The following is a 22,089-nucleotide window of genomic DNA, read 5'->3' on the forward strand; positions in this document are numbered from 1 at the left end:
CAATATTTGGTTTTGCTTTTATTGGCAGCACTGCCTGTATTGGGGGACGCCTAATTTCAAGTCAGTCGTCGTCGTCATCCGCCGGCTCATCCACCACCCGATCGTCCGTATGCACCAGCTCGTCCTCCTCCATCATCTCCTCGTCCTCCACATCCTCTTCCCCCTCTTCCTCCTCCTCCTGCTCCGCCATTTCCGCATCGCCATTCACCGCCGCCTCCTCTTCTTCCCTTGGCAGCTCGCTGGCGATAATCTCCAGCATTGCGTCCAGGTCCTCGGCCTGGAACCGGTCGCCGCACTCCTCGATAATCAGATACAGCTCCACCGGCACCCGTGGCCGCAGATTGGCTATCTGCAGAATCTCTGCCTTGGTCAGCTCATACTCGGCCAACCGCTGCCGCAGCCCAGATAGCTGCATGCCGTCCTGGCTCGTGCACGACGTGTTGCTGAGGTACTGCAGGGCCTCGAACTTTAGCGTCGTGACGTTCTCTGGGTACCGCATCTGTCCGCGCTCCTTGGCCTTGAGGTCCTTGTGCCGCGCATCTTCTTCCTGCAGAACCAACAGCATCTCGTAGTTGGACAGCAGGGCTTCCTGCACATTCAGAACTTTCATATTTCAATGTATGGGAAAATGGAGGGGAAGGTTAGGACTGGATCCGATACTAAATTCCTCTGCTCCACCTTGCCCCTCCCCTCCCCAAAAATACACTCGCACAAGCAGCTTATGGCAAAGCACAGGCCATCATGGCAAACATGAATATGAGTGGAATAAGACGTGTTGGTAAAAGGAAAATGACAATATGAAGGAACTCAGTCTACTCGCAGGTCGTCCCGCTTCGGCACAATGATCGGGTGCAGCTGCGCCAGGTACGTGATTCCCCACATGAGGTAGCACGACGATAGCGTCAGAATCGTGCACGTCCGCCACAGCGTCGGGTCATTCTTGCCGTTGAACACAAACATCGACAGCACGCACAGCCCGACCACGAGAAGCCCAATCCAGAACACCAATGCACCGCCCATCTTTATATTTGTGAATGAAAATTTGAAAAAGAAAAAACAGGATAAAGCAATACAACACCTGCGAGAAGGCGAAATGGCTTGGATTTCCACCATATAATACAGACGGAGCCAGGCTACCATGCGCTGTGAGCCGAGTCGAGCTGGTGGTTAAAGTAAACACGACATTTCAGACTCGGCTCTCCGTCGCTTTTTTTGCTGTTGTCTCCACTTGTCCGCACGCGCTGCAATTTCCTTATTCTTACAAATGAATCCGTCAAGCGACGCAGACGCGATCGACCAGGGGTCGACGCCAAAGCGCCTCAAAACCAATGTACGCAAAATCAATGCCTACTGCGACCTTTTTAAACTACCATTCAGGCCAACCCGCGCATAGCATCGTTTCCTACTGACTGAAAACGCTGCCTGTAATTTGAATACCTTGTAGGACCACAAAGCAGTACCGGCCAGTATTCTCATGGCCAGTCCATCTGAAGCGCACGCTGAGCAGAAGCCGCCAACACTATCGCCCAAAGACCGGCGCAAGGGCCGAAAATCGCTCGGCCGCCGCGTGAGCTTCGCGCCAACTGCCCATGTCCGCATGTTTGAGATCCAGGAAGAAAAGCAGGCCCAGACACCGCCTGCCAACATGTTTGATATCCCGGACCTGTCGTCGCAGGCCGGCACCGGCGGGTTCGACCTCGGCGGCCTGTCGGCGATTGAAGAGACATCTATGGTTAGCAATGAGAGCTTCGATATTTCCGTGCACCAATCGGATCTGACGGACTCGAGCCTCGGCGATTCGTCGTTTCTGGCCAATCTGCAGGCGCCTGTGGACAATGCGGCCCAGTACCAGGAAGTTCTGAGCGACGATGACGAGGATTTGGAGGACGATGATGAGGAGGCACAGACTATGGAGCTTACAGGCACCTTCGATATGGGCGCAATCCAGAATGGCGCGGACAGCCCTGAGGAGGATGTCGAGGAAGAAGATGGCGTGCAGTCTACGCACTCGCTGGCGTCTGGCCTCGCCACCACCGACGTGTCGAGCTTTCTCAACATGCTTTTGCAGGGTAATGGAACTTCTGCCACCCCTGCTGGGGCTCTGGCCGCACAAGAGCCGAGCCTGCTCGACAATATCATTTCGCAGTTCGACACTACCCAGCAGATCAGCGTGCTTGCCGGCCAGGGCAACATTACTGACAGCGAGACTACCCGTGTGGGCATCGACGAGGGCTCGGCCGACGAGGACACTATCAGGGTACAGCCTGCCGGAGATAGCAGTGACGAGGACATTGATGATGAGGGCGACGAGGGAGCGGTGACTATGGAGCTAACAGGGATTGTGGGTGATCTGGAGCCCGGGCAGAATAGCAGTATGATTGTAACTGAGGAGGACTCGGACGCCGAGATGGAGATCGAGGGTGAAACCCCCGTGGTGGACGGTGACGCCGATACCGAGCCAGAGGATGAAGGTGCAGAGCTTGTGGCAGACGACAATGCTGATTCTGGGCCAGAAGAGGCAGAGGATTCTGTTGATGAGGAAACGGCGGAATCTGATGAAGAAGAAGTGGCAGAACCTATCGCGGAGGCAACTAATGCTGCTGAGTCCGTAAGTCTCCAGGCTACCGACGCTGCGGAATCCATAGCCAGAGAGACAGCCCCTGAGCCAGCAGAGGACGCAGCTGGCCCACCCTCACCTAGCCTGAGTGCTTCTCTTCAAGCATCTTCTCCGACATTACCACCAACTCGGACAAGTCCTAGAACTCCTAGAACTCCAAAAGCGCCTAAGGTCGCGGCAACGCCAAAGATGCCCATGACCGCAGCGACACCAAGCACCAGGGCTACTCCCAAAGCAGCGACGCCAGCACCGGCTAGTATCTCCAGGTCCTCCAGAAATGGCCCATCTGCCATCCCAAAGACCGCAGCCACACTGCCCCGACCTGTTGCTACGCCAAAATTTGGACCGCTACCAAAAGGCCCTGCAACTGCCCCTCGGGCAACAGCAGTCGAGCCTCTGTTCCCGCCAAAGTCTGCTGCTCCGCCGACCAACGCTTCGGCAGCTGAAGCGGCCATGTCTCCGGTACTGGGCATGCAGACACCCAGGACCATGGCCACGCCTGGGGCAAATGGAGGCGTGTCTGTTGCAGGAGTCGCGTCGCACAGCCTGTTTGACGCGTCGCCATCGGTCGAGGCATCAAACCGGCGCGACTCGCGGTCACGCAAGAGCCCGAACGAGAAACCCCCCGCACTGCTGTTCGATATACACCAGCAGCAGCCTGAGCCTATGGGCGGTGACGAGACGATCCCTGCACCCAAGGAGCCGACACCAGAGCCCGTGCGCGACCCGATGTTTTCGCTGGACCCACTACCCCCGGTCCCCACCCTGGACGGCACTCCAGAGCTAATAACCAGCAAGGTCTCGCCGGCGCTGGGCGACATTGCCAAGGCTGGCCTGGTGTTTGGTATCTTCAACGCATACCAGCGGCAAAACCTGGTTCCCACAGCCCCCGCTCCAGATCTCGACATGGAGTATCCGCAAAAATACGAGCCACTGTACCGCAAGGCGAAGTTGAAGGCACGGCTCGACTACTGCCTGTCGCTAAACAACCTGTTTGAGATCGACCGAGAGGTCAGCGAGGTGATCAAGCAGCCGTCAGCCGATGTGACTCCATTTGCCGAGTTCTTCCAGGAGCAGAACGCGCTTCTGGAAGAGCATCGATCGAATTTGCTGCTAAAACTCTCGCGTCTGAAGCAGAAGCTGTCGCAACCAGCGCCCAGCGAGTCCACTGGCAGGCGTGCGGCCGACATCAAGGCTCTGCGGTCGCAGGTCAGTGAGCTGCGCGCAACGCGCACAGCCAAGGTGGCAGCTGTCGACGAGCTCAATACTGAGATCCAGGCACTGCAGCGCACCAGTCTAGCGCTGGACCGCAAGGCGTCGGAGAAGAAGAACTCGCAGAGCGTCCTGCTTGCCATCAACGGCCTGCATCTGTCAGATGTATCAGAGGACAGGTGCGAGTTTGTCTACGACAAGTTTGCGAAGCTCAATGTCGACGCGACCGCCGAGTTCTCCTCGCTGCATCCAGACATCGACTGGAATGCTGTGGTCAAGGATGCTGTTGGCGGAAAGGAAATGGCGTCCCGCCACTATGTGATCAAGGCCATGAAGGCCAACGCCGTGATCAAGCGGCTGCTCGCCGATGTCAAGGCCATTCGGCGCCAGACGTTGGTGGAGCTGCAGTACAGCGAGGGTATCCAGGTCCGCGTGCTGTTCTTCTCGCGTGCGCATCGGCGACGCTTCTACCTGCAGATCCCGCTGCCAAAGCTCGATGACTATGTGCATTTGTACGAGGAGTCGAGGTTCGGACTGGCCAGTCGATGTCACGTATGGCGATGTGGATGCTGCCCGGTTTAGGCAGTGTCTGAAGGCGTGCAAGATCAATCCACAGATGCCGCTGCTGTCGATGTATGAGCACATTGAACGGTCAATGGACGGCTTTTGAATCTACGAGTATTTTAAAAATGTGTGCCCATTTTAATGCGCTGGCAATCAATGTGAATATTCCTGTAACGTAAAAATCGCGACTGATTGCGGGCGGTAAACTACACTATTATAGCATTCGTTCCAACACAGATATGGCCGATCAACAAGAGGTGCTCCGACAGGGCGCCGAGGCGGTAAGGCTCAGAAGAAGAAGCACCAGACTGCAAGCGTGCCGATATATGGACTGCTAAGCTAACTGTCTTTCTTCTTTTTTTTTTCCGGCTAGCGTATCTACAAAACCGAGTTCGAGGGCAAGCCAGCAATCGCCAAGCAGCGGTTCTCGAAAAAGTACCGGCACCCGGAGCTCGACCACAAGCTCACCAAGGGCCGGCTCAACCAAGAGGCACGCAGCCTGCAGCGGTGCCGCGACAACGGCATCAAGGTCCCGCGGGTGTACCACACCGACAAGGCGGCGGCGACGCTGACAATCGAATTCATCGCCGGGCCGACACTGAAGGAGTGGGTGTTTGCAAACACCGACGACCAGCTGCTGAAGGACCAGATGGAGGCGCTGGGTCGGATCCTGAACAAGATGCATATGCACAATATCATTCATGGCGATCTGACCACGTCCAATGCGATTGTGGACCAGCAGGGCGAGCTGGTGCTGATCGACTTTGGCCTGAGCCAGGTGTCGCCGAGCGCCGAGGACAAGGCCGTGGATCTGTATGTGCTGGAGCGCGCCTTCATTAGCACCCACCCCAACTCGGAGCTGCTGTTCGGGTCGGTGCTCGAGGCATACGAAAAGAACGCTGACGAGGCAACCAGCGCGGTGATCAAGAGGCTGGAGGACGTGCGTCTTCGCGGCCGCAAGCGCGACATGACAGGCTAGAATGGCGTTTAAGGAGATGGAGCAATATATATTCGCAGTATTTCATTTTTTTTAGTTGGTCTTGGACTTGGCCTTCTTGGGCTCAGTGTTCCAGAGCCAGGCAGCAGAGAGGGCCAGGAACCCAAGGACCATGGTCAACGAGCCTACGTAGTACGGGTAGGCGGCGGACAGGAAGCGCGGGTACTCATCGTGGCGCAGCGGCCAAATGCCAACGGTATCCTGAACAACGACGTTGGAGTACCCGGTGCGCTTGTAGTTGACGCGGAAGGTGAATGTGCCATAGCGGTCCGGCAGCTTGATGTCGCCATGGTACGTGGCATGTGCTGCGTTGGACTCTGTGCGGTTGAGCGTGGCGCGGATATACGGATCAAGCATGATGGCCTCGAACTGCACGTCGCTGGCCACATACGGATGCCATGCGTCATCATAGTACACCGAAAGATCGACCTCGTACACAATCTCGTTGTTGACGCGGTAGTGCTCGGGGGTCTCGCCAGTGGCAGCAAAGTGGTGGCGGTGGGCGGTAGAACGCAGCACGGACTTCTCCTGGAATGCCCACTGCGAGATCTCCTTAACGAACTGCGTGTTTCCCGCAGCCTTCTGGCCCAGAAGCCTGTTGGAGAACAGATCGGCGCTGCCCGAGAACACGACGCGGGCGTTGGAGCGCGTCTGGAAGGCACTGACCAGGCCGATGGACATGCCCGTCAGCACGACGTCCGACCGAGCGGCACTGGACGCGGCCGAGTATGTCGTGCGGGCGCCCGTCAGCAGCGGGACCAGCAGCGGGTTGGCAGCATCGTATGCATGCGCAATGCCCTTGAACAGCACGGGCTTTCCGCCCACAACCTTCTTCGACAGCACCGCATCCACCTGGGCAAACTGCTTTGCAGCCACAACTGAGTGGTCCGACTGATTCACTGTGGCAGCCAGATGGCTGGTGTGGTCGACCACCCGCGAGCCGCGCTTCTCGAACGTGACGCCAAACTGCAGAGCCAGCTTGCGATGGATGTCGCTGAGCTCGTGTGACGCGGCCACGATCAGGTTGCCGCCGCTGTCGACAAACGACAGAAAGTCGCTAACGGAAATGCCAGAGCCGAACTTTTTCGATGACGGCGAGAGGACGATTGCGTGGTCGTACAGGCGGTCACCCTCAAACTCCAGGGCCACCGAGGTGTTGCTGGCTGCGCGTACCGATACATCGAACCCGCGGGTGCCCAGAGAGTCGAGGAACTGCGAGTATTCGGAGGCCGCGTCCAGCTTGGGCACAAATACCACCACGCGGTCGCCAGCGGTTGACTTGGCCTGCACGTGGAACGCACCCAGGCAGAGGCAGGCGGCGAATGTTGTCAAGAACCGCATCTCGGGGAATGTATAAACTGGAAATTGTGTATGCTACGGAAAGGTCGGAGAGCAGAATACAGTCTGGCGGCTCCTCAATCCGCGCGCTGCCAAGTGACTGGTGCCAGCGTGGCAGGCTGGCGTTGATCAGGCCATGATTAGCGGCCATCGAATATCAAGGGAGCGCACATGGCCGCTTTAGTAGCACTGGTAACCAAGCGGCGTTTGTTTGCAATTCACGCCTTCTGCCTTTTCTCTTCAGCTATTCACCCTCCCCTCCTCTATTCTGCTTACCACTATGTTAGGAGGGCGTTCTCTTATTCACACAGCGCTTGCGCTCACGAGTCTGAGCACTCTGGTCGCAGGCCTGTTCCCAGATGAGGCTGGGCGCATTGATTGGTACCGGGCGCAGATTGGCGCTCCGACGCAGCTCCTCCCGCATACAAACGCAACGGGCTCAACAAACATCTATACGGTCACCGACCGCAACGTGCTAGCCTCGCTCAACCCGCAGACCGGCGACATCATTTGGCGGCAAGTGCTGGGCGACACCGAGCCGATCCAGGCGTTGAAGCTGCGCGGCTCGCAGCTCCTGACGCACTCGGGGCTCAACGCAAGCCACGTGCGCGTGTGGGATGCGCGCTCCGGCAGCCTGCAGTTCGACTACGCAAAGGAGTCGACTCGCGAGTTCCAGCCAGGCAGCGGTGCTGCCGAGTTCCTGCAGGACAACGCGGGCGTGGTGGCGGTGGTGGGCGATTCAGTAGTGCGCTTGGACCAGGCCAAGAATGCCCCTGTGTGGCAGACGGCGCTGAACCAGACCGGACGGTATACGCGGATCGTGGTACAAGACAAGTCTGCGTTTGTGCTGGGCGACGCGCGCCTGACAAAGCGCAAGCAGACCAAGCGTGTGCATGTTGTCGAGGTTGATCTGGAGTCGGGGCTTGTCAAGCAGCAGTACGATGTTGCTGAGGGTCGCGGGCTCGGCAGCAACAACCTGATCGTGCTTGAGTCGCGCGAGTACGGCGCATACATTGTGTGGCGGGAGGAGAAGAACATTGTGTGGCAGGTGCACCGGGTCGGCATGGCAAAGCCTCTGTGGGAGCCGTTCCACGCCAAGGTGGTTCAGGTCGAGCTGATGCCGCCCGAGATGCTGACGTCGACCATCACCGAGCTGGATCAGGACCCAGGTGTTGTGCCGGCTACGCCGCGGTTCGTCATGCGCTACACCAAGGACGGCAAGCAGAAGGCAGTCGTGGTCGAGATGTTCCGCAAGGGCGACAACCTCGACATGCGCAAGTTTGTCGGCTTCCGCTCCGAGGGTGCTGCAGTGTCGTCTCACTTTAGCAGCGGTGGGAGCGATGCCCCCAAATACTCTGTGGTTGCAGCGCGCTCGCTGGACAACATGTCGTGGCGTGTGTACCAGGACAACAAGAAGCCGACTCACACCGGCGAGTTCAAGTACGATGCCCAGACATACGGCCCCGTTAAGCGTACGGCGCTGTTCTATGCTGGAGCTGAGCCGCGCGTGCTGGTCCAGACCAAGGGCGGCCTGCTGGCTGCGTTTGCTCCAGGTAGCGACGAGCCCGTCTGGTTCCGTGACGAGTCCTTGGCGCATGCCAACGACATGGCGTTCCTGGAACTGCAGAGTCCGCCGTCGTCGGCCGAGAAGGATGCCAAGGCCACGGATCCTGAGATTCTGCCGTCAGCCGTGGCTCGCTACGTGCTGCGTTGGATCCAGACATTTAGCATGCTGATCGACTGGACCACGTCGGGCTTTGGTCTGTTTGCGTCCTCCAGCGAGCCGATTGTGCTGCCGCCGGCGTCGGTGGCCGAGTCGATTGCACCAGCTGCGCCGCTGGTTCAGGGCGACCACTTTGGATTCCGCAAGCTCTCAGTGTTTGCCACCTCAACAGGCGTTGTGGCAGCCATCAACACCCAGAGCGGCGCCCGCTCGTGGACGTTCTTTGTCAGCGATGACGCCGGTGTCCCAGTCAATGTCGAGAAGGTGTTTGTCACCCGCCGCACGCAGCCACTGGCCACCGAGTCCCCGCTGGTGACTGCGGTAGGTAAATCCGCGTCGGGCAACACTGTGGTTGTGACGCTCGATGCGTTGACTGGTCTGCCAGTCGACAATGCTGCCCAGCGTACCCTGTCGATCCAGCATGCCAAGGTCCTGGAACTGCCGCACGCCGACCCTGCTTCGGGCCAGCGCCTGCTTGGCCTGGTTGTCGATGGTGAGGAGCCCGAGCTGCACCTGTGGCCGGCCACTGAGACTGCCGCCAAGGAGTTCTGCAGCGGCACCAAGCCCCTCTACTTTGACCTGGGCGACTCTGCTGGCAGCACGCAGCTGCGCGGGTACCACGCCCAGTGCGCCGATGAGTCCCCTTCGGCGGTCGTCAAGGCAGTCCGACAGTTTGCCTTTGATTTGCCTGCCGGCGAGTCGCTGATTAAGGCTGTGGGCTATGATGGCAAGGAGCGCACGGCGCTGATGGGCCGCGTGCTCGGTGACCGCTCGGTGCTGTACAAGTACCTGAACCCGCACCTGATGACGCTGGCCACACAGCGCGAGGGCGGCATCGGCATCTACTTGATCGACCGTGTCTCGGGCCGTCTCCTGCACTCGGCTGTGCACGACCAGGCGCAGGTCAGCGCCAGCAAGCCCTTCCTGGCGCTGCAGACCGAGGGCCGCGTGATCTACCAGTTCTGGCAGGACGGCATTCCCGATAGCCGCGCGCCAGCTGCTGGCTCCAAGCAGGTCAAGCGCGTCGCCAAGGGATACGTCACTGTGGTTGCCGAGCTGTACGAGAGCGACAAGCCCGACACACGCGGCACCAGCAAGGAGTTCTCGAGCTTCGATGTGCTGATGCCACATGTGATCACCTCTGCCTTCACCGCACCCGAGCCCGCATCGGCGCTAGGCGTCACCAGCACCACCAGCCACATCACCACGCGCGACGTGCTGTTTGGTCTGCAGTCGAGCAAGCTGCTGAGCCTGCCGGACCAGCTGTTCGACCCGCGCCGGCCCAAGAAGGCGCCGACCAAGGACGAAGAAGCCGAGGGCCTGGTGCCGTATGGCCCGGTTCTGCCGATGGACCCGAAGCGCGTCTTGTCGTACTCGCACAGCGTGGCAGGTATCCGGGCCATCCGCGCTGCGCCAACGCACCTCGAGAGCACGTCGCTGGTGGCCGCATATGGCCTGGACCTGTTCTTCACGCGCACCAGCCCGTCGGGCACCTTTGACCAGCTGTCGCCGTCGTTCAGCAAGACCAACCTGATTGTGACCATCCTGGCTCTGACTATCGGCTGCGTTGTTGGTGGGCCGCTGGTCCGCCGCAAGGTCACCAAGCAAGCGTGGGCGTAGCACTTCAAAGCATATTTAGATCAATTTTTTCAAAGTTAAACAAAACCCTCAGTCCATGTGGATGACGTACTGCGCACGGTCCTTCTTGGACTGCATCCTGCGGTCCCGCTTCTCGGCAAAGACACTCCGCGTCTCCTTCTTCTGCTCGCGCCGATCGCGCTTGGCATCCTTGAGTTGTTGCTTGCGCAGCCGCTTCTCCTCCTTTGTCTCGCCCTTGGAGCGGGCCTCGCCCATGTTCTTGCGGTCCTCCTCCTCAACCGCCTCTTCCTTCTCCTCGTCAGGGTTCTCGACCATGGGGAAGCCAGTCTTGCGCGACACCTTGATTCTGGGCGCCCGCTTCTCGTAGATCGTCGATGGATGGTTGTCCAGTGTCGAGTACGTCGTCAGGATCGTCTGGCAGTCCCACGGCACGCGCTGCTTCTCCTGGAACTGGTCGTCCAGATCCGCATAGTCGTCGTTGGCTGCACGCTCGTTTGCCTCGTCGATCATCTTCAGGCCCTTCTCCAGCAGCTCCTTGCGGCTCGCATCGGCGTCCTGGCCCTCCTTGAGCATCGCATTGCGCACCGTCGACAGCTTGCCTGCGCCATCACCGCCCTCGAGCTTCACCTGCAGGCGCTTGCCTGTCAGCTCGAACTCGCTGAGGAACTCGTCCATCACGTGCTGGAAGTCAGGCCGCGTCGAGATGCTCTTGGCGTTGCCATCCGAGTCGTACTCGACGATGCCATGCCCGTCCTCGTCGTACCGCTCATCCTCGCTGTCCGTCTCCTCACGCTCGTACATTGCCTCCACTGCGTCGAACTGGTCGTCCAGCAGCGTCAGCTTGTCGTTTCGGAACATGGCCGACGAGGACATCGAAAAGTCCGACGCCGCCTCAGGCATATCGTCCGAGAATCCACACTCGCTGTCCGAGTCGTACTTGCGCTGCGCCTTCATGCGCCGCACGTGCGCGAACACATCCTCGGGATCAAAGTCCTCGTCGTCCTGGAACTCGTCGTACTCATCCGACATCTCGGCTCCCTCGGGCGCCTGGTCTGCATTCAGCTGGCCGAGGAAGTCGTCGTCAAACTCCTCAACACCATCGTCTTCAAGGGCCTCCAGTGCCTCGCGCAGATCCGAGTTCATGTGCGGCTGCGGACCTGTCGGAAATGCCTCTGCCCGGATATCCATGTGGTGCTGCGATGGCAGCAGCTCCGCCGGCATCGCAAACTTGCTCGGCCCCGCCGCCTCCTCCTCCTCCTCCTCCTCTTCCTCAGTGAACTGGATTCCTGCTGCCCGCTCCTTCTTTGCACCAGACGCCTCCAGCATCACACCGCCACCGCTGCCCACCACCCGCAGGTGCTTTGTGTAGTCGTACTCCCGGTCATCCAGATACACGCCGTACAATGCAGCCTTGCCGGCATCCCGCGGCCCATCCAGGTCCTCCTCAGGGATATCGTCAAGTGCAAGGTCCCGCAGGCTCTGCTCCACCGTCTGGTCCGGATCAATCATCTTGCCCTTGTTCTTGGGCTGCCCGGACTTGCCGACCTCGACGAACACGCGATCCGAGGCACCCTCCTCGAACGCCAGCGGATCGTCTTGCGACCGATACACGAGCTTGTATGTGGTGGCCTTCTTTTTGTCAATAAACTTCTTTGGCATTTTTGGCTAGTATAATTGAAGGTACAAAAAACGAGTAGAACAAGAGCTGAACCAAAGCTTAGAAAAAACTAGTTCAAGACACTTGCATAAAAATGCAGAAAAAAACTGGTGATCACCTGCTTAATTAGTCAGGGGCGATCAAGGGTTATATACATGTCTCGCATGACCGCATTCTGACATTCCCCTACATCCTCCACTTATACACTCAGCACTGCTTTTTCTCTCGCCATACTCTACTTGACACCTCGATTTTCTATAACCATGTCGTCTGCGCAGATCCTACTAGTCCCAACACCGGAGGCTATCATTGCAATTATAATGCTTAGCTTGCTACCTCGACCAGAGCTGTGTGCACTATTTCCACCACCAAAGCCACCATTTTCGAACAACAGACTACCATTTGGCGACATTTGTAAGGGCTAGCGTTCTACCACACATAATGCGATGTTCCAGGACTTGGACCTCTGTCTTGACAATAGCCATGGTCACTGTATGAGTGGACCCCCTGCAAATGGCTACGCTACATCCATTAGCCAGCTCAGTATCTGCAAATCCCGTACTTCTGTCGGTTATTAGCCTGACAACGGACTCTTCATTTGCATTTAGCTCCGGGCTGGGTCCACCAGATAGGGTCTATGAAGGCGCTAAGATTCTCACTGATGCGCTAAAGATGGTATTTCCTAACGTAGGTGGTGTGTTCTTGAAGTACCACATAGATGGAAAGCTTGTGCTTGTCGGTGACACGCTGCGGACAAGCCTCCATAGGCATATAGAATCAACGCCCGCGGCTGGTTTGGCTCAGCAGTCACAGTTGCAAGGTTTGCACCTGTCAGATGATTCAAACCGGAGAAGTTCGTTGGAGATGGTACACCGCTACGCGGAAACCATTGAGAACGTGAAACTCCGCAAAATAGCCCTAGTGCTCGAAACGAGAGATGGGTCCCCAGCCATTTTCAGAAACCTCGACTCCTTCCACACTGCTCATAGACACAGGCATTTCAGGATAGACTCCCCTAGCCTGTCTGGTTCATCAGACATCGTTGTTTTCCCGGTCCTACGAAAGCTTGTTTGCAAGATCAATCGCCCGTCTCATGACGATGTTGTATTCTGTGGCAATTCACGGATATTGGAGCACGTAGATGTCGAGACGGACCCAACACTCGCTCATATCTTCGACTACATTGAGCTTATGCGGCTCGCCCGACTGACCTTTTCGGCAGAACATAATGTTGAGCAGGACAAGTTCAGAGCGTCCATGATAAGCTCTCACGGATTAGGTTGCTATTCTGCAACCGCTTGCTGTGAAAATACCCACAGAGTACTGTTAGGGAATTCGGTATGCCTACACGCTAAGCAATAGCCTGCAATTTTTAGCCTGGTTAGGGTGGAATGCACATTGAGCGAGACCATAGCTCTGCACAAGATGCGCAGTCAGCCGACAGGCTACGTGCTAGTGTCAAACGGTTCGGAAAAGCCTCCACTTGCAAAGTCTCGCGGTTTACCGATTGGTGTCCTATCGTGATGTTTTGGATTCAGTCATTGTCAGACCAATCAACCTCGCAGCACACCGGTTCAGGCCAATGGCCTGACTATTCTTCGTTCTCAACCAGACATGATTTCCAGCTGTTGCAAACACACTGCCGGTCCATCCAACCAGAACTGGAAGGGCTGCTTGCAAGACAACTACTTGTTAGTGATATGGCCATCCTTTGAATGCTGTGTTGCACAAGTTTCCTTGTTTAGATCATTATCGGCCGCAAAAGGAAGCCTCGGAAATGCTTCTAGCACTCTTGATATTGGCGTTTGCCGCCTTTCCTTTGCGCAGCCTAGGGCTTAAATTGAGCGATGTTTCTACATGTTTTTCGTTATCTCCATCTGATTTTCTCTTTATTGCGCCTGATAATTGAAACCAATAATGCGTTCTTCTGCCGTTCTCACTGCTCTCACCTGCGCCCTTGGTGTCTATGCCGCTGGAGGTGTCAACTATGACTTCGCCTCGCCTCTCATCGGTAATCTGGAGTCGACTCAGATCATCCCTGACGTGTTCCCAGCTACCTTTGAGCCCAAGATCTACCTTAATGTTACCTACAACGACGACTCCATCAGCACTGGGGAAATCCTAACTCCAGCTGACACCGCCAAAGAGCCTACTGTCGTGTATGAGGCCGATCCGTCCAAGTTCTACACTTTGGCTTTCCTTGATGCTGGTGACTCGACAATTCCCAACCGTTCAAACGACTTGACGCGCAACTGGCTTGTTGTCAACATCCCGGGTAGTGATATTGCCAAGGGCAGTTCGACTGGCACGCCTTACATGGGCACCAAAAACCCTGATTGTGGAATGACACGCTATGTCTACGCACTTGCTGAGCAGCCTAAGGAGATCCCTAACCTTACTGTCTCTGCTTCGCGTGACAAGTTCGATCTGATGGGCTATTTCAACAGCAACAAGATGACAATGGTTGGCGCAAACTTCATTGTAGCTCTCACTGATAGCAACGAACTCTGCCCTGGTGCCAGCCTTCCGTCACATGCCGACGATTTCTTTGATGAGTCGGCTTCAGAGCTGTCTTCAGAGTCGTCAGTGGAGCTAGGCTCACTCGACTCGCTCGACTTAGTTGATTCAGCAGAGTCCTCAACCCACTCTGCTTCAACCAGTACCTCGTCGTCTGGTGCCAAGACTACCCAGCCGAACAGTGCCTCTGGCAATAGCCCTAACGGACTTGCTCTTTCTCTGATTGCCGCCCTCGCCATGGTCGCTGTTGGCTCAACGAACTACTTTTAGTATTGCGTTATTTAGATTCTCGAACAATATGCCATTTCTATACGCATAGAATAAATTGTCCCAAATCTCAATCTAATGGCTGCTACATCTGCACAACACTGTACATACTGAAGGCAGGCTTGGATCCTTGATACTGCCGCAGGAGCGTGAGTTATGAGTGCGGATAGTGTTTGCACGCAAGATATGCCACTCATTTCCGCAGATCTTCTGGAGAACACAAACTGAGCGCCGACAATCTAGTAGGCGTTTATCCCAAAGTGCAAGCGCAAATCACGATTTCGCCACACTTGCAGCCCAGCAAATATACCAGACAGCCATGGTGAGGTTTTCAGAAGAGCAGCTTTGTTTCCACTTTTCGTACACAAATTCGGGTAGACGTCCAATATTATTTGCGAAATAAACTGTAGTGCTTGTCTTTCAAAAAAATTAGATATTAAGTTTCTGTGCCGTGCATGGCTGAGAGTGCTGCCAGCCCATCTGCTATGCAGCCATTTGCAAGATACGTCAGTGCAGCCATGTCAGCGAGGATTTCTGGAGATCCTATGCTGTTATATGCAACCCATTGCCTGTGTCTATTTATAGGGACTGTTCGATTCCCAATATCTGCCTGATTTCTCGAACCTCAGGGTTCTCCAGGAATAGTACAATGTTTTTCTCTTTAGCATCAATCCTTCATATGGTCTCCATTGAGGCGATTAGCATATAGGTGTATATAGCTATACTCCCAAGCACAATCCCCACTTTCATCTTCTCGTCTCTGAACTTCCCAGCCACACGCATCTACTACTCTAAACTAAGGATGCGTGCACCTACAATATTCGCTGCCTTCACCTGTGTCCTTGGTATCTACTCCGTTAGAGGTGCCAGCAACGACTTTGCTAAGCCCCTCGAAAATTTGGAACAATCCGAACTCATCCCTGATGTGTTCCCACCATCCTATAAACCCACGGTTTTCCTTAATGTGACGTACAATGGCGAGATGCTCAACAAAGGAAACTTCTTCACTGAGGAAGAAACTGCCAAAGAGCCTACTGTCATATACAAGGCTGATTCATCCAAGTTCTACACTCTAGCTTTCATTGAAGCTGGTGACTCAACAATTCCCAACCGCTCGAAAGACTTGACGCACAACTGGCTTGTTGTCAACATCCCGGGTAGCGATATTGCCAAGGGCAGTTCGACTGGCACACCATATATTGGTGTAAAAAGCCCAAAGTGTGGGATGACACGCTATTTCTACGCACTTGCCGAGCAGCCTAAGGAGATCCCTAACCTTACTGTCTCTGCTTCGCGTGACAAGTTCGATCTGATGGGCTATTTCAACAGCAACAAAATGACGTTGGTTGGTGCAAACATTTTTATAGCTTTGGACAGCAAAGGTAACCTCTGCCCGGGTGCTGTCATTCCATCTGAACTTGAAGAGCCCTCTGCGGAGTCGTTTTCAGAGCTGGATTCACTCGACTCTGTCGAATCTACCTCTCACTCTGCATCAGTTAGGAGCTCGTCATCCAGTGCCGAAACCACTCATCCGAACAGTGCCTCTACCAGCAGTCCTATCGGAGCTCTTCTCGCCCTGGCTGTTGCCTTCGCCGTGGCCGCTCTTGGCTCATCAAGCTACTATTAGGCTTTGTTGTATCAATATTTTCGAAATGAAGCAGGTTGAATGTAAAATAATGCAATGAGCAAGAACCTATGAAATGGTCCTTGGTGTTGCCCACAATCCCTTGTAAATTTGTCCATAATTATTGTGCATATATCAGTATCCACGTGCGTTAGATGTGAATAGGCTTTTGTCACAGTGTAACGACATCATCAGAATACCGTGGAAGGTTCCTTGGGGTGCCTGACCATATTTCCATTTCCCACTTTTCTGGTTCGCCTTGGCTTTCATGACTTAGTTTTCCAAACCCAGGACGGATCCGGTTCTGCTGCGGTGGACATGCGGATCCCTAGTATTCCTTGGATTAAATTGTTCAATAAAGAATGGAGCCAGTTCGCCAATTAATTCCGCAGAAGAAATTGGATTCAAAGCCATGGTATGCAAGAAAACAACATATAGTGTAGCTATTGCGATGAAGGCTGTTAGAAACCCCATGCTACTTTGGCATAGAAATCGGCTCTTTCCTCAATCTGTAAGGATTATTTGATCGACAGTGCTGGTCTGATTTCTCGGACTATGCTCTATTGTAGAAAATAGCGCGAAACTGCTTTTATACTCTGACAAGCCAGCTCAGAGGATCCTAACCGCGAATACCCATATATATGTAGCTGCGTACCCTTAGCACAACTTTTTTATAAAACAGCTTTCCTCCTACACGTTGTTAACCCTCTTCCCCTCCCCATTCCTTTTTCAGCCGAACTGCTCCTTAATCCTAAAATCCGAAACCATTAATGCGTTCTTCTACCGTTCTCACTGCTCTTACCTGTTCCCTTGGTGTCTACGCCGCTGGAGGTGTCAGCTATGACTTTGTGTCGCCTCTCCTAAGAAATCTGGAGTCAAACAAAATCATCCCTGACGTGTTCCCGTCCACCTTTGAACCCAAGATCTTCCTTAATGTGACCTACAACCATATGGTCAACAGGGGAAACGTCTTTACGTCGGCTGAAACCGCCAAAGAGCCTACCGTCGTGTATGAGGCCGACTCGTCCAAGTTCTACACTCTGGCTTTCATTGATGCTGGCGACTCAACAATTCCCAACCGCTCGAAAGACTTGACGCGCAACTGGCTTGTTGTCAACATCCCGGGTAGCGATATTGCCAAGGGCAGTTCGACTGACACTCCTTATATGGGCGCTAAAGACCCTGATTGCGGTATGGCGCGTTATGTTTATGCACTTGCTGAGCAGCCTAAGGAGATCCCTAACCTTACTGTCTCTGCTTCGCGTGACAAGTTCAACCTGATGAACTATCTTTCTGACAACAAGATGACACTGGTTGGCGCGAACTTTTTTGTGGCTGTATCCGATAATGGCGAGCTTTGCCCCGGTGCCGTCATTCCGTCAGATACTGAGGATTCTGCTGATGAGCCATCGGAGAAGTTGTCTGAGAAGTCGTCGGAGAAGTCGTCGGAGAAATCATCGGGGAAATCGTCTGCAGAGCTAGGCTCGATTAACTCACTCGGCTCGGCTGAGTCCTCCGCCCACTCTGCTTCAACCGGTAGTTCGTCATCTGGTGCCAAGGCTACCCAGTCAAACGGTGTCTCTGGCAGCAGCCCTGCCGGACATGCTCTCCCTCTAGCTGTTGCTTTTGCCGTGGCTGCTGTTGGCGCATCGAACTACTTTTAATGACACTACTCATGTTCCTTTTTGATGGCTCACTTCAATTCATCACTGTGCCGTGAGTTCACATTTACACCAGTACCTCACTGTTAGGCGGTCTACATGCCAGGACTGATGTTGACCGATATTAATGGCACCACTTCGGATTCCCATGCAAATATGCTAATCCAGCTCTAGCATGGTGATCAGAGTAGCCTAGAATTCTTTAGCTGTCGTTCTTGGCAATATTTCATAGACCCCTCTAAATCACCACATGCAGTTCCACCTCGTGGCGCTCGCTTGACTAGACATATTGCGACTGCACGTGTGCGACGCGCTTCCAGCAGCATGTAAATATCCCGCCCTGCCTTGCGCTTTCTGCATTTAGGGAGCACTGTCTGGACATTGCTAATGCTGAGAGCTGTTGCAAAATTTCAGAGCAGAAGCTTCTCTGGTAAAAATTCGCCGCTTTTTTGCAAGGAGAAATGTATTGTGATCTTGGCATCCCGGGACATCTCCCCGATCCAATAGAACTAGGTTCCTATGTCCGTGCGGATTGCGACATCCTAGCGCCATAGTGAAGATCTCTAGCTGCCAAGACCTATTGAAGAGGAGTCGTGCGTTCCATTGGATAGATTAGCTTGACCAAAAAACCGGGATGTGTATCGTGCTTCTGACTGTTTACAGCCGGCAAAACACTGTATGGCGCTCCAGGTGCTAGTGGCATAAACTCCACGAGTGGTTGAAATATTCGCCGCACTGCCTTACTCGCATGTTGGGGTGTTGCAAAGCCGTACTTTCGGGGACTGTACTTGCACCAGTACTGTCGTACGCCGCTAGGCTATAAAAGTCATTTCGCTCTCCCCATGTCTGGTGCAGTCTCCAGAGCCCTACCCTTCCTTCACATTGAGCAATATCTCCTACCCCTTCTCCCTTCCCTTTGGACTTTCTCGCTTCCGAGCTTTCTTGAAAACAGACTCACCATGCGCTTCACTGCTGCCATTGCTTCGCTTGCCTGCGCCATAGGCGTCTACGGTGTCTCGACTATCGACGAGGTCAAGCCCGCGCTCCAGGCTGATGATGTCATCCCTGGTGTCCTGCCCGTCTCCTTCGAGCCCAAGACCCTGCTTAATGTCAAGTGGGGCGAGCATGCTGTCGACTTTGGCAATCTGTTCAACCCGCCCAACGAGACCGCCCAGGCTCCCACTGTTGCCTGGGATGCCGACCCCGCCAAATTCTACACCCTAGCCCTGGTCGACCCCGACGCTCCGTCGCGCGCCAACCCGATCCGCGCCCTGATGCGCCACTGGCTGGTTGTCAACATCCCGGGTAGCAACGTTGCTGCTGGCAACTCGACTGGCACTCCCTACCTGAACCCGAACCCGTTCCCTGGATGCGGCCGCAAGCGCTTTGTGTGGGTTCTGGCCGAGCAGGCCAAGGAGCTCCCCGAGCTTACTGCCCCCGCAACTCGCCCCAAGTTCGACCTCGAGGGCTACCTTGCTAGCAACGATATGACCTTGATTGGTGCCAACTACTTCCAGGTCGATGCTCAGCCCGCTGACAGCTGCCAGATCCCAGGTGCTTCGTCGTCGTCGGCTGCCCCTTCGGCTACCGCCACTCCGACCGAGGAGGTTCCGGCTTCGTCTACTCCTGAGGCCACCGCCACCCAGCCCCCCAAGTGCAAGCACCACTGAGCACATGTTCGTCTTTAGCTATCTTTCAGTGGCCACTTAATTTGACCTTTTTGTACTCCTGCATTGCAAAAAGGCTGTGTGACATTTGCAGCCATATCTTTCCAGTACCGGCCATATGGAATAATTTCGAAATCGATGACAAACACCGCCCATACTGTCAAAATATACCTTTGTGCTTTTAGTAATTAGGCCGACATCACTCGTATCTACAGCTCTGTGTTTTCCGAACTACTTAGCATGCCGAACCACGAGCAGCTAGAAAAATGCACACAGCTGCTGTCGACCAAATCCACTGATGACGAAAAGTTTGCTGGACTAATGCTGGTGCCACGCGTTGTGGCTCCTGACGACGCGGAGTCTTTGGAGTACATCTTCGATGCCATGGACGTCAAATTCCTGGAGCGACTCATGCGTACGGGGCTGAAGCAGGCGGACAAATCGGCCATTATGCTTAATATCGCGATCCCCGTCATCGACAGCTTTGCCTCCCATTCGCAGATTGCAGGCAAGCCGAAGATGCTCGAGCGCATCCCGACCCTGCTGCAGATTGTTGGCCGCCAGGTGCCGCAGGTGTCAAACGAGGCTGCCCAGGCAGTGTGCAAAATAGTTTCGACCGATAGCGGTGCCGAAGCGGTTCTTGAGTCTCCAGAAGGGCTTGTTGGCGTGGTTGGCAGCCTGGCCTCAGCCGACTCTGATACCAAAGACCTCATCGGTTTCGTAGACTTTGCGCTTAATCGACTGTCGACATTTGCCAGCAGCAGCCGTGGCCACGGGCTCTTGGGCCAGTGGGTAGAAATTGTCACCAAAACATCGGCACTATTCGACAATAACCAGCAGATGCTAAAGTTTGGGCTTATCGGCGTGCTGGCCAATGCGCTGGAGCCAATCGACCGGGATATCGGGGCTGAGGCCGACACACAACATCCATGCGCACAGCTTATCAGCCACGTACTCTCTGGCTGTGTCTCGGTGCTACGTCAAAGGTCCGAGACGACCCAGTATGCGGACCAGGCGCTGGTTCTCGCCTCGCACCTGGTGAGACTCTGGCCGGATCGTGTGTTCGCGGACAAACGAAAGAGTGACAGGGATTCCAACGACCAGCGCAAGCAGTCGGATCTGATCCTGCGATTGGCATGTGTCGAGGGTCAGTCGTCGATAGACTCGATGATGATAAGCCCGCCGCTGGCCAAGGGGAAGCCAGACCAACAGCGGCTGAAGCGCGGATGGAAGCTGCCGTTCTGCGCTGAGATCGCAGCTGGCTGGCTCGAGTGGGTGTCCCAGTGGCTCGACGACCAGGAGCTCGAATCGGACAATGTCGATGAGGAAGCCATTTATTCGGCAATGGGCTCGGTGCAGAAGCTTGCTGATGCTGCGGTTGGGTTCCTGACTGACTGGAGGGATCGAGTGGACTGCGATCAGGAAGTGCTAGAGGCCAGCCCCACCGTCTGTCTGAGCACTGTGCACCTGCTGACCCAGTGGCTGGCAACTGACCCGAAGCTTCACAGCAACGCACTGCCCCTCTTGCCCATGTTCACCGAGTGGATTAAAAAGTGTCCTGAGCACAGTGCAACTCTGCGGGGCTATTTACGCCCGTGCATCTCATTTGCACTCGACACATGCAGCATTGACGAAGAAAAGTTTGTCAAGGACCTGAAGGCCCGCGAGCTGACACATGCGCGCGGCGAGGGACTGGAGTTTTCTTCGCCGTGGGTTGGTAGCATCGAGTTCGACGATCTGGCATATGCCGTCTACAACATTCCCTCGGATGAAGAGATTCTGGCCAAGCGCCAGGACCAAAGCTGAACTGAAAAGTAGGCTTAGTGCTTCTTAGGATAGACACAGCGCAGCCTTAAAGACCAAGCATGTTTATCACTACATCCGCTTCAATACATTGGCACCCAATGCCGTGAGTCGCCCTTTTCAAGGCTCTTTTCAAGGTGTTTACTCATGGGTAGACGCGTGCAAGCAGAGCACACGCATATTTAGTACATGCAAGATAAAACCATGCTACTCTTTGCAGTTGTGTGTAAGCATATGTCTACTTGTGCTTGTCATGTTCGCGGTGGCCGTAGTAAAGTGCCAGGAAACGCTCGGCGTTCTTTTTATTCTTGGCCTCAGCCGCCTTCTTTGCGTCGGCCGCCTGCTTCTCCCTAATCTTCTTGCACGCGTCGCACAAGCAAACCTTAACGTTGTGCGGGTTGTTAGTCACCGTACACGTAATCTTCCCGTCGGTTATGTCAACCGACCCAGCCTTCGTAAGGTCGCCAAAGTGAAAGTGGTGCATTCTCTGGAATTGCGCGAGCTACCGTAAATTCAAATGTAAAATGGTTGCAGGGGTTTTTGCTGTGAAAGAAGGCGCCTATGTGTCAGCTGTGGGGTGTGCGGCCGCCTCTCCGGGGAGGAGAGCGCGTGGTGTAGTGCGGGATGTGCTGTTCCTTTTGCTGGATTGTCTACGCAGCAGCAAGGGAGTACGTGCAGCGGGCTGCATTGATATTCCCTCCAGCGGGCTAGCTCGTGCAGATACAGCCATTCAGAATCAGAGTCAGATTCACTGTCAGCGAGACCGAGGGCATATCGATATACTCAGCCCACATTATATACTCCACTGTAAGTGTCCACTACACCCAAGCTTTATCTCTGCAA

General features: G+C 55.1%; 13 protein-coding genes across 13 annotated transcripts; 8 read left to right on the top strand and 5 right to left on the bottom strand.

The window, feature by feature from the left end:
* Positions 1-46: 46 nt before the first annotated feature.
* DL89DRAFT_265327 (uncharacterized protein) lies at positions 47-650 on the bottom strand. Its single transcript, XM_040886615.1, has one exon. It carries the CDS (start codon positions 608-610, stop codon positions 62-64), a length of 549 nt encoding a protein of 182 aa, XP_040746534.1. The 5' UTR covers positions 611-650; the 3' UTR covers positions 47-61.
* Positions 651-816: 166 nt separating this feature from the next.
* On the bottom strand, positions 817-1,020 carry DL89DRAFT_206301 (uncharacterized protein; the record flags this gene model as incomplete). Its single annotated transcript, XM_040884090.1, has 1 exon — positions 817-1,020. A coding segment is annotated over one exon (204 nt), but the record flags the coding sequence as incomplete, so codon positions are not given.
* A 207-nt stretch (positions 1,021-1,227) lies between these two features.
* Positions 1,228-4,590, top strand: DL89DRAFT_89682 (uncharacterized protein). The gene is made up of 2 exons (XM_040892224.1): positions 1,228-1,330; positions 1,445-4,590. Exons 1-2 carry the CDS (start codon positions 1,265-1,267, stop codon positions 4,409-4,411), a joined length of 3,033 nt encoding a protein of 1,010 aa, XP_040746536.1. The 5' UTR covers positions 1,228-1,264; the 3' UTR covers positions 4,412-4,590.
* Positions 4,591-4,632: 42 nt separating this feature from the next.
* Positions 4,633-5,372, top strand: DL89DRAFT_274094 (TP53-regulating kinase-like protein; the record flags this gene model as incomplete). The annotated part of the gene is made up of 2 exons (XM_040889142.1): positions 4,633-4,674; positions 4,767-5,372. The coding sequence occupies 2 exons, from the start codon at positions 4,633-4,635 to the stop codon at positions 5,370-5,372; spliced, it is 648 nt and encodes a 215-aa protein (XP_040746537.1).
* A 30-nt stretch (positions 5,373-5,402) lies between these two features.
* DL89DRAFT_277496 (Dolichyl-diphosphooligosaccharide-protein glycosyltransferase 48kDa subunit) lies at positions 5,403-6,731 on the bottom strand (the record flags this gene model as incomplete). The annotated part of the gene is made up of 2 exons (XM_040889444.1): positions 5,403-6,527; positions 6,564-6,731. 2 exons carry the CDS (start codon positions 6,729-6,731, stop codon positions 5,424-5,426), a joined length of 1,272 nt encoding a protein of 423 aa, XP_040746538.1. The 3' UTR covers positions 5,403-5,423.
* Positions 6,732-9,756: 3,025 nt separating this feature from the next.
* Positions 9,757-10,065, top strand: DL89DRAFT_216336 (DUF1620-domain-containing protein; the record flags this gene model as incomplete). The annotated part of the gene is made up of 1 exon (XM_040884310.1): positions 9,757-10,065. A coding segment is annotated over one exon (309 nt), but the record flags the coding sequence as incomplete, so codon positions are not given.
* Positions 10,066-10,080: 15 nt separating this feature from the next.
* On the bottom strand, positions 10,081-11,750 carry DL89DRAFT_265329 (uncharacterized protein). Its single transcript, XM_040886616.1, has one exon. It carries the CDS (start codon positions 11,707-11,709, stop codon positions 10,120-10,122), a length of 1,590 nt encoding a protein of 529 aa, XP_040746540.1. The 5' UTR covers positions 11,710-11,750; the 3' UTR covers positions 10,081-10,119.
* Positions 11,751-12,220: 470 nt separating this feature from the next.
* On the top strand, positions 12,221-13,069 carry DL89DRAFT_255318 (uncharacterized protein; the record flags this gene model as incomplete). The annotated part of the gene is made up of 1 exon (XM_040885333.1): positions 12,221-13,069. The coding sequence occupies one exon, from the start codon at positions 12,221-12,223 to the stop codon at positions 13,067-13,069; it is 849 nt and encodes a 282-aa protein (XP_040746541.1).
* Positions 13,070-13,594: 525 nt separating this feature from the next.
* DL89DRAFT_320842 (PEBP-like protein) lies at positions 13,595-14,494 on the top strand (the record flags this gene model as incomplete). Its single annotated transcript, XM_040891239.1, has 1 exon — positions 13,595-14,494. Exon 1 carries the CDS (start codon positions 13,625-13,627, stop codon positions 14,492-14,494), a length of 870 nt encoding a protein of 289 aa, XP_040746542.1. The 5' UTR covers positions 13,595-13,624.
* Positions 14,495-15,293: 799 nt separating this feature from the next.
* Positions 15,294-18,023, top strand: DL89DRAFT_320843 (PEBP-like protein; the record flags this gene model as incomplete). The annotated part of the gene is made up of 2 exons (XM_040891240.1): positions 15,294-15,840; positions 16,947-18,023. 2 exons carry the CDS (start codon positions 15,294-15,296, stop codon positions 17,777-17,779), a joined length of 1,380 nt encoding a protein of 459 aa, XP_040746543.1. The 3' UTR covers positions 17,780-18,023.
* A 793-nt stretch (positions 18,024-18,816) lies between these two features.
* On the top strand, positions 18,817-19,293 carry DL89DRAFT_205932 (PEBP-like protein; the record flags this gene model as incomplete). The annotated part of the gene is made up of 1 exon (XM_040884081.1): positions 18,817-19,293. A coding segment is annotated over one exon (477 nt), but the record flags the coding sequence as incomplete, so codon positions are not given.
* A 342-nt stretch (positions 19,294-19,635) lies between these two features.
* DL89DRAFT_265331 (uncharacterized protein) lies at positions 19,636-21,438 on the top strand. Its single transcript, XM_040886617.1, has one exon. It carries the CDS (start codon positions 19,684-19,686, stop codon positions 21,247-21,249), a length of 1,566 nt encoding a protein of 521 aa, XP_040746545.1. The 5' UTR covers positions 19,636-19,683; the 3' UTR covers positions 21,250-21,438.
* Positions 21,439-21,484: 46 nt separating this feature from the next.
* On the bottom strand, positions 21,485-21,730 carry DL89DRAFT_290939 (uncharacterized protein; the record flags this gene model as incomplete). The annotated part of the gene is made up of 2 exons (XM_040890147.1): positions 21,485-21,604; positions 21,635-21,730. 2 exons carry the CDS (start codon positions 21,728-21,730, stop codon positions 21,485-21,487), a joined length of 216 nt encoding a protein of 71 aa, XP_040746546.1.
* Between the last annotated feature and the right edge of the window lie 359 nt (positions 21,731-22,089).

The sequence above is a fragment of the Linderina pennispora genome (genome assembly GCF_002104995.1).
Source record: "Linderina pennispora strain ATCC 12442 chromosome Unknown DL89scaffold_2, whole genome shotgun sequence".
NCBI classification, from domain to species: Eukaryota; Fungi; Kickxellomycota; class Kickxellomycetes; order Kickxellales; family Kickxellaceae; genus Linderina; species Linderina pennispora.

What these genes read in the sequence shown, in the direction of transcription:
- DL89DRAFT_265327 (XM_040886615.1), bottom strand. Translation starts at nt 610, where the DNA reads ATGAAAGTTCTGAATGTGCAGGAAGCCCTGCTGTCCAACTACGAGATG.
- DL89DRAFT_265331 (XM_040886617.1), top strand. Translation starts at nt 19,684, where the DNA reads ATGCCGAACCACGAGCAGCTAGAAAAATGCACACAGCTGCTGTCGACC.
- DL89DRAFT_265329 (XM_040886616.1), bottom strand. Translation starts at nt 11,709, where the DNA reads ATGCCAAAGAAGTTTATTGACAAAAAGAAGGCCACCACATACAAGCTC.
- DL89DRAFT_89682 (XM_040892224.1), top strand. Translation starts at nt 1,265, where the DNA reads ATGAATCCGTCAAGCGACGCAGACGCGATCGACCAGGGGTCGACGCCA. An exon ending in CAAAGCGCCTCAAAACCAAT is followed by an intron (nt 1,331 to 1,444) that starts GTACGCAAAATC and finishes AATACCTTGTAG; the next exon opens with GACCACAAAGCAGTACCGGC.